General features: G+C 41.7%; 1 protein-coding gene across 2 annotated transcripts in view; it reads right to left on the bottom strand.

Moving 5' to 3' along the window:
- Positions 1-14,446, bottom strand: part of FUBP3 (far upstream element binding protein 3) — a 248,426-nt gene that overhangs the window by 45,237 nt on the left and 188,743 nt on the right. For both annotated transcript variants that reach the window (XM_053695769.1, XM_053695770.1), the window contains 2 exons: positions 13,712-13,812; positions 11,734-11,875 (listed from right to left, as the gene is read on the bottom strand). In XM_053695769.1, coding sequence (XP_053551744.1) covers positions 11,734-11,875; positions 13,712-13,812 — 243 coding nt within the window. The remainder of the gene's footprint in view (positions 1-11,733; positions 11,876-13,711; positions 13,813-14,446) is intronic.

Raw genomic sequence — 14,446 nt, 5'->3', positions numbered from 1 at the left:
GGAATGAAGGACACGGCAAGCATTTAGAAGTTTTGATAACCTGGAATCCGTCAGGTAAATTTTCATCTCTACAGAATCTATAAGAGTCCCTAGGAAGGGAACCCTTGTGAGTGGTAATAGAGAACTCTTTTCCACGTTCACCTTCCACCCATGCGACCTCAGAAATGCCAGAACTATCTCTGTATGAGACTTGGCAATTTGAAAACTTGACGCTTGTATCAGAATGTCGTCTAGGTACGGAGCCACCGCTATGCCTCGCGGTCTTAGCACCGCCAGAAGTGAGCCCAGAACCTTTGTAAAAATTCTCGGGGCCGTAGCTAACCCGAAGGGAAGAGCTACAAACTGGTAATGCCTGTCTAGAAAGGCAAATCTTAGGTACCGATAATGATCTTTGTGAATCAGTATGTGAAGGTAGGCATCCTTTAAGTCCACTGTGGTCATATACTGACCCTCTTGGATCATGGGTAGGATGGTTCGAATAGTTTCCATTTTGAATGATGGAACTCTTAGGAATTTGTTTAAGATTTTTAGGTCCAAGATTGGTCTGAAGGTTCCCTCTTTCTTGGGAACCACAAACAGATTTGAGTAAAATCCTTGCCCTTGTTCCGTCCTCGGAACTGGGTGGATCACCCCCATTACTATGAGGTCTTGCACACAGCGTAGAAATGCCTCTTTCTTTATTTGGTTTGCTGATAACCTTGAAAGATGAAATCTCCCTTGTGGAGGAGAAGCTTTGAAGTCCAGAAGATATCCCTGAGATATAATCTCCAACGCCCAGGGATCCTGGACATCTCTTGCCCACGCCTGGGCGAAGAGAGAAAGTCTGCCCCCCACTAGATCCGTTTCCGGATAGGGGGCCCTCTCTTCATGCTGTCTTAGGGGCAGTAGTAGGTTTTCTGGCCTGCTTGCCCTTGTTCCAGGACTGGTTAGTTTTCCAGGCCTGTCTGTAACGAGCAACAGTTCCTTCCTGTTTTGGAGCGGAGGAAGTTGATGCTGCTCCTGCCTTGAAGTTTCGAAAGGCACGAAAATTAGACTGTTTGGCCTTTGATTTGGCCCTGTCCTGAGGAAGAGTATGACCCTTACCCCCAGTAATGTCAGCGATAATTTCTTTCAAACCGGGCCCGAATAAGGTCTGCCCTTTGAAAGGAATATTAAGCAATTTAGATTTAGAAGTCACGTCAGCTGACCAGGATTTAAGCCATAGCGCTCTGCGTGCCTGGATGGCAAATCCGGAGTTCTTAGCCGTTAGTTTAGTTAAATGTACAATGGCATCAGAAACAAATGCATTAGCCAGCTTAAGTGCTTTAAGCTTGTCCATAATTTCATCCAATGGAGCTGTGCGAATGGCCTCTTCTAGAGACTCAAACCAGAATGCCGCAGCAGCAGTGACAGGCGCAATGCATGCAAGGGGCTGTAAGATTAAACCTTGTTGAACAAACATTTTCTTAAGGTAACCTAATTTTTTATCCATTGGATCCGAAAAAGCACAACTATTCTCCACCGGGATAGTGGTACGCTTAGCTAAAGTAGAAACTGCTCCCTCCACCTTAGGGACCGACTGCCATAAGTCCCGTGTAGTGGCGTCTATTGGAAACATTTTCCTAAATATAGGAGGTGGGGAAAAGGGCACACCGGGTCTATCCCACTCCTTGCTAATAATTTCTGTAAGCCTTTTAAGTATAGGAAAAACGTCAGTGCACACCGGCACCGCATAGTATCTATCCAGCCTACACATTTTCTCTGGAATTGGAACTGTGTTACTGTCATTCAGAGCCGCTAAAACCTCTCCAAGCAATACACGGAGGTTCTCTAGCTTAAATTTAAAATTAGAGATCTCTGAATCCGGCTTCCCCGGATCAGATCCGTCACCCACAAAATGAAGCTCTCCGTCCTCATGTTCTGCAAACTGTGACGCAGTATCAGACATGGCTCTCATATCACCAGCACGCTCTGTCCTTATCCCAGAGCTATCGCGCTTGCCTCTTAATTCTGGCAATTTAGATAACACTTCTGTCAGGGTATTATTCATAATAGTAGTCATGTCTTCTAACGTGATTTGTATGGGCGTCCCTGATGTACTTGGCGCCACAATCTCACGCGCCTCCTGAGCGGGAGGCGAAGGTACTGACACGTGAGGAGAGTTAGTCGGCATAACTTCCCCCTCGTTGTCTGGTGATAATTCCTTTACAGATAAAGACTGACTTTTATTATTTAAAGTGACATCAATACATTTAGTACACATATTTCTATGGGGCTCCACATTGGCCTTCAAACATAGTGAACAAACAGATTCATCTGTGTCAGACATGTTTAAACAGACTAGCAATGAGACAAGCAAGCTTGGAAAATGCTTTAAAATAAATTTACAAGCAATATAAAAAACGCTACTGCGCCTTTAAGAAGCACAAAAAAACTGTCACAGTTGAAATAACAATGAACTAAATCTGTTATAGCAACCAAATTTTCACAGTAAATACCCAAAAACGGATAATCAATATGCAAATAAACGTTTTTAACACAGTCAAACACACTGTCACAGGTCTGCTGTGACTGATTACCTCCCTCAAAATGACTTTTGAAAACCTCTGAGCTCTCTAGAGACGTCCTGGGTCATGCAGGAAGAAGCAGGAAGACTGACTGAATTTTTACTGCGCAAAAAAGCGCTAAAATAGGCCCCTCCCACTCATTATTACAGCAATGGGAAACCTCAGTTAACCGTTTCTATGCAGAAATATAAGTCAGCCATGTGGGAAAATTCATGCCCCTATAAGTTTTATCACCAATGTACCTCACAAAAAACGATTAAACATGCCAGTAAACGTTTTTAAGATCCCTTTTTAAAGAGTATGTATTGTTATTTATAAGCCTGCTACCAGTCGCTTCTACTGCAGTTAAGGCTCATTACATTACTTTCAGTATTAGCAGCATTTTCTTAGTCAAATTCCATTCTTTAGAAAATTACATTACTGCACATACATTTAATCAGCCTGATACCAGTCGCTACCACTGCATTTAAGGCTGTACTTACATTACTTCGGTATCAGCAGTATTTTCTTAGTCAATTCCATTCCTTAGAAAAATATTTTACTGCACATACCTCATTTGCAGGAGACCCCGCACGCTATTCCCTTTCTGAAGTTACCTCACTCCTCAGAATGTGCGAGAACAGCCAGTGGATCTTAGATACTTCTGCTAAGATCATAGAAAACGCAGGCAGATTTCTTCTTCTAAATACTGCCTGAGGAAAAAAACAGCACACTCCGGTGCCATTTAAAAATAACAAACTTTTGATTGAAGAAATAATTAAGCATAAAACACCACACTCCTCTCACGACCTCCTTCTATGTTGAGGGTTGCAAGAAAATGACTGGATATGACATGTGAGGGGAGGAGCTATATAGCAGCTCTGCTTGGGTGATCCTCTTGCAACTTCCTGTTGGGAAGGGAATATATCCCATAAGTAATGGATGACCCGTGGACTGAATACACTTAACAAGAGAAAATATGTTTTTTAAACAGTCATAACAACTGCCACAGCTCCTACTTTTGAAGCCTTCTGAGCCCTTCAGAGATGTCCTATAGCATGCAGGGGACTGCTGAGGGAAGCTGAATGTCACAGTTTATAATTTTAACTGCACCAACTGTAACTTTTATACTATAACAGTGGAAAGCCTCAGGAAACTGTTTCTAGGCAAAAATAAAGCCAGCCATGTGGAAAAAACTAGGCCCCAATAAGTTTTATCACCAAAGCATATATAAAAACGATTAAACATGCCAGCAAACGTTTTATATTGCACATTAATCAGAGTATATACCTCTGATAGCAAGCCTGATACTAGTCGCTATTAAATCACTGTATTTAGGCTTTAACTTACATTAATCCGGTATCAGCAGCATTTTCTAGCAAATTCCATCCCTAGAAAAACTTAACTGCACATACCTTATTGCAGGATACCCTGCACGCCATTCTCCCTCTGAAGTTACCTCACTCCTCAGACATATGTGAGAATAGCAGTGGATCTTAGTTACTTCTGCTAAGATCATAGAAAAAACGCAGGCAGATTCTTCTTCTAAATGCTGCCTGAGATAAAATAGCACAACTCCGGTACCATTTAAAAACAAACTTTTGATTGAAGAAAGAACTAACTATATTTTACCACTTTCCTATACTACCTCCAGCTATGTTGAGAGCTTGCAAGAGAATGACTGGCTATGGCAGTTAAGGGAGGAGCTATATAGCAGCTCTGCTGTGGGTGATCCTCTTGCAACTTCCTGTTGGGAAGGAGAATATCCCACAAGTAATGGATGATCCGTGGACTGGATACACCTAACAAGAGAAATTAGCTATTTGTTTCCCTTTCCTCCTCTGTCTACATCGAGAGTCAATACCATTCAGTTGCATAGACATTTGACAGAATCAAAGTCTCAAAAAATTCCGTTCTACGAAAATTACGAATAAGTAGAAATTGAATAGCCTGTGGATAAGATAAGATAACTCTTAGCCATTTCAGAAAGAAATCTTTGATCTTTTTCTCTTCTTGGGGGGGTATATTCATTTGTTCAAAAATTATCTGGGCATATATGGAATTTATGAAACAGGCCAGTGTAGGGGCTTTTTTATTCTTCCAGTCTTAATATGAGGTTACGACCAAGCATAATTACAGTATTGATAAGATTGGTATTAGCTCTATTCTGCTCTGTATTATAAAGAAAAAAATATGTTTAGAATGAATTTTTAATCTAAAGTCTAATACCTTGTTGAGCCAGAATTCTACTTTGCTCCAAAACGGAATTATTTTAGGGCAGTTCCAGAAACAGTGAATTATATCTGCACATGAGTTATTACATCTTGGACACTTGTCTACAGAGTTCGTATACCATTTGGCTATTTTCCAGGGTGTCAGGTACGCATTAAGTAATTTTAGGTGTGATTCTTTCCAGACTGTAGAGATACAATGGCTCCCTGGACCCATTCAAAACTTGCAGTCAATGTTTCTGGTGAGATGTCCGTAAAGTAAGGATTCCATTTCTGAATTAGGTTATCCCTTAGCAGTTGGCCCTGCTTTGCCAGCATAATTTTATATAGGAGAGCTATACTATGTTTACCTGACTTATAGCTCGTTATATATTTTTCGATTTCCCCCCCATCCGACCCTATCTGAATTTGATTTTTTAATTCCTGTTATAAAATGTCTAACCTGAAGGTAAGCAAAAAAATTCTTATTAGGAAGACAAAATTCTCCAGCAATGTCCTCAAAAGTTCTTATTTGGGACATATTATTTAGACATTGATGTACATAAAGCAAACCTTTTTGCATCCAATTCTTATAGATTTCATGGGATAGACCAGGGATAAATTTTGGGTTACCTCGTATCGGAAGAAATGGAGAGATCTCAAAATTAACTTTGAACATTATATTAAGTTTTTGCCATGCTTCAATAGTATTAGATAATGTCTTTATATTTTTAATATGGTTAAGCAACTTTCTAATTAACTCCTATTATTTTTTCTTCGTTCTCTTTCCATCTTTATTTGAAAAAGAAGGCACCTAAGCTAAGGAGCCAGACAATTTTTGGTTCAGACCCTGGACAGCACTTGTTTAACGGTGGGTGCATTTAGCCACCAATCAGCAAGCACAATCCAGGTTGTGAATCAAAAAACCTAAATTATGCTTACCTGATCATTTCATTTTGATCGAGGGGAGTCCAAGGCTTCATTCATTACTGTTAGGAATTTAGAACCTGACCATTAGGAGGAGGCAAAGACACCCCAGCGAAAGGCTTAAATACCTCCCCCACTTCCCTCACTCCCCAGTCATTCTGCCGAGGGAACAGTAGGAGAAATATCAGGGTATAAATTGTGCCAGAAAAGTAATTAAATTTAGGTCCGCCCATCGGAGCTACGGGCGGAAGCTGTGGACTCTCCCTCCCCTTGATGGAAATGAAATTATTATCAGGTAAGCATAATATAGGTTTTCCATCTAAAAGGGGAGGAGAATCCACGGCTTCATTCATTACAGTTGGGAACACTGAATGAAACCGGGAGGGAAAAGGCGGCCCCTAATCTGAGGGCATCAAAGCCTGCAAAACCTTGCAAAAACGTCAAACTTGTAAAACTTTGTAAAAGGAGGACCAGGTAGCCGCCTTACAAATTTTCTCCATAGAGGCCTCATTCTTGAAGGACCAAGACGAAGCCACAGCTCTAGTTGAATGAGCCATGATCCTCTGAGGAGGCTTATGTCCCACTGTCTCATAGGCCAAACGAATGAAGCTCCTCAACCAAAAGGACAAAGGAGTAGAAGAGGCTTTCTGCCCCTTGAACTTCCCTGAATACACCAGAAAAACAGATGTAGACAGATCCTTCGTAGCCTGAAGATAGAACTTCAGGGCACAAACCACATCCATATTATGAAGTAACCACTCCTTAGAAGGAGGGTTAGGACACAAAGGAGGAACTACTATTTCCTGATTGACGTTATGGTTAGACACCACCTTGGGAAGAAACCCCAAACCAGTGCAAAGCTCAGCCTTATCCGCATGAAAAACCAGATAAGGCGACCCACATTGCAAGGCAGCCAGTTCAGATACTCTGCGTGCCGATGCAATGACCAACAGGAAGAGAACCTTCCAGGACAGAATCTTAAAGGGACAGTACACTGTAAAATTGTTTTTCCATTAATGTATTTTAAATGACTTGTTATACCAACTGCAGAGTATAAAATATTTGAGAAATTCCATTTTCATGCTTATTTGTGTATAAACAAATGCTGAAATAGGAGGAGCTACTTGTAACCAATTTAATACACTCTAGCAGGTTAAAAGGATCATTGGGAATAATTTAAAGGGGAGAATTTTTTTGGGTGAACTGTTCCTTTAATGTCAACGGAATGCATAGGCTCAATTGGAACCCTCTGCAAAACCTTAAGGACCAAGTTTAAGCTCCATGGGGGAGCAGACTGTCTAAAGACAGGCCTGATTCTAGACAGAGCCTGAACAAAGGATTGGATGTCAGGGAGCTCAGCGAGTCTCCTATGCAACAAGATTGATAATGCCGAAATCTGACCCTTTAAGAAACTAGCGGCAAGACCCTTCTCCAAACCGTCTTGGAGAAAGGACAGAATCCTGGATACCTTCATCTTATGCAAAGGATATCCATGCTTCTCACACCAGGACAAGCAAGTCCACCACACCTTATGGTAGATGCAACGAGTGACTGGCTTCCTTGTCTGAATTAGAGTATTAATCACACCTTCAGAAAAGCCTCTCTTGGCCAAGACTAGGCGTTCAATCTCCACGCAGTCAGCCTCAGAGAATCAGGATTTTGATGATGAAAGGGGCCCTGTTCCAGCCGATCCCTGCAACATGGTAACCTCCACGGGGCGGAGAAGATGACATCCCCACCAGATCCGCAAACCACATCCTCCGCGGCCACGACGGAGCAATCAGAATGTGCCACAACACGAGGTAGAAGAGGTAACGGTGGAAAATGAAAGCTGGGCTGAACCCCCCAAGGCACTGCTAAGGCATCTATTAGCTCTGCCTTGGGATTCCTGGACCTCGACCCATATCAGGGTAGCTTGCAATTGAGTCTGGACGCCATGAGATCTCTCTCTGGCGATCCCCACCTGAGACAAATCTCCGCAAACACTTCGGGGTGAAGAGACCATTCCCGCGGATGGAAGGATTGCCTGTTGAGAAAGTCTGCTTTCCAGTTGTCCACACCTGGAATATAAATCACTGAGAGCGAGCAGTTGTGGTACTCCGCCCACTCCAAGATACAAGACACCTCCCTCATAGCTAGGGAGCTCCTAGTACCCCCTGATGGTTGATGTAAGCCACCGAGGTAATGTCGGTCTGCAATCTGATGAAGTTTAACGACCCCAGAGGAGGCCATGCCTTCAGAGCATTGTAGATTGCACGGAGTTCCAGAATATTTATCGAAAGGAGAGAATCCTCCCGGGACCATCTTCCTTGTGCCATCCTGGCACCCCAAACAGCTCCCCATCCTGCCAGACTTGTGTCTGTGGGCACAATCTCCCAGGACGGTCTCAAGAAGGATGTCCCCATGGACAGTTGCTCCAGACAGATCCACCAAGAGAGGGAGATCAGAGTCCGAGCATCCATGGATATCTGCTGTGATAGATCTGAATGATCGCCGTTCCACTGTCTCAACATGCACAATTGAAGAGGTCTGAGATGGACCCTTGTGAATGGATTGACGTCTATGCTGGGAACCATGAGTACGATCACCTCTATACACTAAGCCACCGAGGGGCTTGAGGAGGACTGAAGGGCAAGATAAGAAGACGCAATGTTCTGTGAGAAATATCTTCATAAACAGAGTCCATTATGGTGCCCAGGAACTCCACCCTGTTGCTGGGAACCAGGGAACTCTTTCCTGAATTGATCTTCCAACTGTGAGATTGGAGTAAAAGAAGAAGGGCCCTCAAATGATTCTCTGCTAGACTGAGCGACGGCGCCTGGACTAGGATGTTGTCCAGATAGGGCGCCCCACAATGCCTCTGGCCACTGCAAGTAGCACCCCCAGAACCTTCGAGAAAACTCTTAGGGCCGTTGCCAGACCAAAGGGCAGGGCCACAAACTGGAAGTGTTGGTAAAGAAACGCAAATCTTAGGAACTTGAAGTGGTCCGTGTGGATTGGCACATGAAAGTAAGCGTCCAAGTCTATGGTTGTCATGAACTGTCCCTCCTCTTGAACTAGGGGCAGAATAAGATCTGATAGTTTCCATTTTGAACGATGGAACACTCAGAAACTTGTTTAAACACTTTAGGTCCAGAATCGGACGGAACGTGCCCCCCTCCTTTGGAATCACAAAAAGATTTGAATAGTACCCTAGACCCCTTTCTGCTTGGGGTACTGGTACAATAACACCTAGATAGGAGAGATCTCTCACACATTCTAGAAAGGCTTCTCTCTTTTCCGGTCTTGAAGACAGGTTTGATAGGAGGAATCTGCCCCTGGGCGGATGGGATCTGAACCCTATCCTGTAACCCTGGGCGACAACATCCAGAACCCAAAGGAACCTGAACGTCCTGCAACCAGGCTTCTGAGAAGAGAGATAATCTGCCCCCTACTTGGTCCAGAGACCAGTCGGGGGCCACCCCATCATGCAGATTTTGTCGGCAGGCTTTTTGCTCGGCTTAGACTGGTTCCAAGAATGAGCCGGTTTCCAAGTTCCCTTGGACTGGTCCACTTTCCCGGCGGGCTTCTGGGCCTTGTCCACACAAAAGGGGCGAAAAGTAGATCCTTTAGGCTTAGCCTTCTTATCCTGTTGTAGGAAAGCTCCCTTGCCTCCTGTAACCGTGGATATGATCGAATCCAATCCTGGACCCAACAGAATCTTTCCTTGAAAAGGCAGGGACAACAGCCTCGACTTAAGAGGTCATGTCCGCAGACCAAGACTTTAACCACAGAGCCCTGCGAGCTAAAACAGAAAACCTGTCTTTGCCGCCTCCTCCTCGTGGCCAGGTTCTAAATTCCCAACAGTAATGAATGAAGCCATGGACTCTCCTCCCCTTTAGATGGAAATGGGCCGGCTTCTAAACTTACATTCTTGCTTTCCAAATAAAGAAAAGAGAATGAAGAAAAATAGGAGTAAATTAGAAAGTTGCTTAAAATTGAATGCTCGATCTGAATCATGAAAGAAAAAAATTGGGTTCAGTGTTCCTTTAAACCAAAGACTGCATCAAAAACATTGAAGAGATAACATTTTCTATTAGCATGTGGTGAAGGTTAAAAAAAACAAAAAACAACCCAATTTTACACAACTGCTCGTACAACACCTCATATGCAAAGCTGCCCACAAACAAGAAAGGAAGAACTATGGCAGGGCTAAGCCATTATGAAGGATAAATCTTGAGATCCGAAGAGCATTATTAAGTACACAAATAGAGAGTCAGCCTTTAAAAACTGTGTCTAGATTTTAGTTCTCAGTTCTGAAGACAAGGTAAGAAAGCCCCAAGTTCATAGCAATGGATGACACCACTTTTTTGCTTTATCGTGTTTATTTTTTTTATTAAACACACATATGAGGGCATATGAAGGATAAGGCACTAAGCTCAGAAAAGTGCGGCAATTATTTGGCCATTTTATAATGGTGGAGATGCAATGAAATGGGCAACATTCTTACTTTAACAAAACTCTTATTCAGTTGCCCTCTCTTCCCGTCAGCAGACGGTGAATCACAGAAAAGTCTTTCTTCAAAGCTTCACAATCAAGGCCGACGCATACATTTTTTAAAGAGCTCCCTTATTTATCAAGTCTCCTTCCTAAAGTCTGTTATATAATTGATGCAGTGCCTTTTGCTAGATTTAACCTGAGACCTCTGCAGCTGTCCCTTCTATGGCAGTGGAACAAGGGATTACGCGGAGTGATCTCAAAATACCCTTTATGGATCAGAAGACAAGACCATATTTGTTCTGGTGGCAGATTCAGCATTTGCCTCCTTTCTTTGGCCAATCTGGATGGTGATGACGACAGACACTAGCGTACAGGGTAGCGGTGCTGTCTAGGGGAGCAGAACGTTTTGTCTCCACAGGGAGATCAACAATTGATATTCTGGTACTCTGATATTCACGGGTCTATAGTGTTGGCCCAGTCTCCAAACAAATATTCAGCAGAAATCATTTGAAGAATTGCACACTAAGAGGGAACTCAGAAGTGCCTAAGCAATAAAAGAGGAGTCTTGAATCATCAGGTGGACAGAATGGCTAGAGTCCCTGAATTAAGCCATCTAGACCCCTAGAGATTAGACAGCCTTGCAAGTGAATGCCCTGATATTGTCTAATAGGGGTTTCTCTGACAAGGTGATTACAATCTTGATCCAGGCTAGAAAGTTTTTAAGGTGCTTCAAGCTACCCTGTTCTTCACCTTTAATCTTGGAAGATTCTCATTCTGTTTGCCATTTCTTCAGCTAGAAGAGTGTTAACTTTCTGCTCTGTCTTGCATAGCTTCTTAATCTTCTATCAAGGTAAAGCTGTTTTTTAAACCAGTTATACCTTTCTTTCTGAGGTGGTATCCTCCTTGGATACTATAAATTAAAAAAATTGTGAACCCTTCTTTGTGTTTGGCTCCTAAGAATTCTAAGCAGCGGCTTCTTCACAACCTTTATTATGTTAAGATCTCTCAAATTTTATGTTGAAACTACTAAGTCCTTCAGACCTTTCCTCTGCCATGTTTGTCCATTTTTCTGGAGCATGCAAAGGTCACAAGGCTACTACAATCACTTTGACTTAGAAGGCCTTGATCAAGAAGACTCCCGGTTTAAGTGCATTACTTCTCTTGCCACTAGAGCAGTGTCAACATCTTGAGCCTTCTAGAATAAAGCCTCTATGAATCAGATATATAAAGAGGCTTGTTCACCTTGTTCATACCCTAGACAAGTTCTACCATTGATAGGCTGCTTATAACAGGAAAGTACTGCGGGCCATTGTGCCTGATCAGCAACACACCTGCCTTACTTATATTGACCATATAATATACATTATTATACACACACACACACGTATATCGTACCATGAAAGGAAGGACTTATCTACTTGAAAAGATGGTGTTAAGGCTTTTTTTTCTCTGGCAATTATTTAAAAAGGTCAGTCTTTTGTGAGCTATACTTGAGTAACCCCATTGTTGTAGCCATTTATAACAGTCATATTGAGCACAAAAATCTTAGGAACACTTTTACTGGCACAACAACGTTCCTTTGGCAGTATTACCTTTGCCAATCACAAGTCCACATTTGTCAGCTGGAACACTGTATGTGATTTCTTGCATTCCTCCTGGCGTACAAATGTTCCAGTCACCACGAGTACGCCCCCTTCCTCGAGTGAGGGCAAGGCTTCCAAATCCATCTCGTTCCTACAATAGATAAAAACAAAATGTTATGGGCTTCTCCGTGGAATTAGGAGCACTGACTTTCCTACATGCTACACAGTGATTGCTTGATTAGTGGAGGAACACATTTATATTGTCTGTGAAATTTGAAGTTTTTCAAGTGATGCGTTCCTGGACTGAAAAACAACCTTAAAACTTGCTATACATCCTTTGGAAACATTTTGTATGTAGATCTTTTACAATGCAGTAATTCCCTTCTGATGCATATATACAGAATGACTTAATAATGGGCCATACTGTGCAGAAATGTGAGTGTTAGACAAAAAAGGATCAAACACCATTATGGCCACTTTCAAGAAAAGGTCACAGTACCTCTAATCCTTTACAAAAATAAACAATTTAATTGGGAACAAAAGCTGACCTCAAATCTAGCAAATGAGATTTTCCTTAAAGGGACATGAAACCCAATTTTTGTTTCTTTTATTTTGCCTCATTCGCTTGGTATCCTTTGTTGAACACATTAAGTGATTCAACGAAGGAGGCATCTATATGAAGACATTAGCAGGTAGCTCCCAGTAGTGCATTGCTGCTACTGAGCATACCCAGAGAACAAGGCAAATTAGATAAGAGGTACAGTGGAAAGTTATTTAAACATGTATGCTCTATCTGAATGGACCCAAGCTGCCAAGGTGATTGCAGTAGCTTTTGGTCACTTGCAGGGACCTGAGAAATGGAAAACACAAAGAAGAAGAAGAAGATCGGAATTCTTTAATAGCTTGAAGAAAACATTTCAAGCCCTTACTACATCCAAATGATGAAGTACTTGTTTTTTTGGCACTAGACAGAGAAATTTACTGATTGAAGTTTTCAGAAGAAACATCCTTGGGAAGGAATTGGTAGTTTGTTCTCAAAACTGCTTTATCTGGATGAGGGGGAAAATGGCCAAGAGAAATAGAACCTCTCAAGAAAACCGTTGAATGTCCAGACTATGGAAAGGTTCAAACGCCTGAGTCTGAAGAACCCTCAAAACCAAGTTAAGGCTCCAAAGATGGGAAGCAGGCATGATAACTGGTCTTTTCCCGACCAAAGCTTAAACAAATCCCAATCTGGTGATACAAGACTGAAAGGGCAGAACGTTTTCCTTTAAAAAAGGGACATGAAACCCAAATTTGTTCTTTCATGACTCAGAGCAGCAATTTTAAGCAACTTTCTAATTTACTCCTATTATCAATTGTTCTTTGTTCTCTTGGTATCTATTTGAAAAGCAGAAATGTAAGCTTAGGAGTGGGCCCATTTTAAGTTCAGCACCCTGAGTAGCACTTGCTTATTGGTGGCTACATTCTAAAATAATTCCAACGGGATCTCTTAGACTCACACATCAGGAAAGGAAACACTGCCAGATTTTGAGATAAATACATCTTTCTGACCTCAAAGTGTCCATTCTAACTCCTGATCTGAAAAAAAAAAACTTCAGACACAATATCAGGTGTTCAGTTGCCATGCCATCAAATTGAGAAATGTGAGGTTTTGATGGAAAAAGAGAGCGTGAGAGAAAAGGTCTGTCCTGAGAAGACGACACTAAGGCTGGTGGTACACAGATCTGGTATAGATATCCTACAACGTCCTGCAAGGCCATGCAATTAGAATCACTGAGGCCCTTCCCTGTTTTAACCTTACTATTATCCTGGATAGTAAAACAAAGGATAACGATGATGTACTTTACTACCCCCGTAAGTAAACTTTATCTAAATATCAAGCTGTTAATTGACCCTTTTAAAGGGGAGCATGTACTATGTTGTAATTATACAATAATTCCTATGGCTATAAACTGAATTGCAGTACCCCGCTATAAAATCTCACCTGTGCTGTCACAATCAGGTCATTGATAAGGTGAGCAGCATGCTGGCACCGGTCAGGAAGGCCCATTACCTGTGCAAGTCTTTCATGACTGACACCATCATCTGCAGAGGAAAATCAAGCGATTAAATCACAAGCCCTCACTGTCTGTACAAATTATAGGTAAATGAAAGATGTCAAAGGGACAGTATACACCAATTTTCATATAACTGCATGTAATAGACATTATAAAGAATAAGATGCACAGATACTGATATACAAATCCAGTATAAAACCGTTTAAAAACTTACTTAGAAGCTTCCAGTTTAGCTCTGTTTAAAAGGTTACTGGAACACCCACTGCATGTGGGAAATATCAGACACTTCCCCCCTCCCTTTGCATATGAAAAGACTCTTTACACAAACAAGGAGTAGGTATACTTCAGTATTCTCCTAAAAGTTTGGGGCTTGGTTAGCAGTCTGAAAATCAGAGCAATGTTATTTAAAAATAAGCAAAACTATTTAAAAAAAACAAAACAAAAAAACAAACACCTATATGGGCATCTACAAAACATTTATGCAAAGAAGAATAGTGTATAATATCCCTTTACATACAGTAGAATTGCATAATCAACAAATGTGTAATTAAAAAACAGTGCAAAAAGTTGTTAGTCCATTTCAAATGAGATTTTCTTTTATTACACATATACACTAGGGAAGTGCAGGGGGAAAAAATAATAATTTTAGACAAAGTTTTCAT

The sequence above is a fragment of the Bombina bombina genome, chromosome 12, assembly GCF_027579735.1.
Source record: "Bombina bombina isolate aBomBom1 chromosome 12, aBomBom1.pri, whole genome shotgun sequence".
NCBI classification, from domain to species: Eukaryota; Metazoa; Chordata; class Amphibia; order Anura; family Bombinatoridae; genus Bombina; species Bombina bombina.
This window is presented reverse-complemented; position numbering and strand designations above follow the sequence as displayed.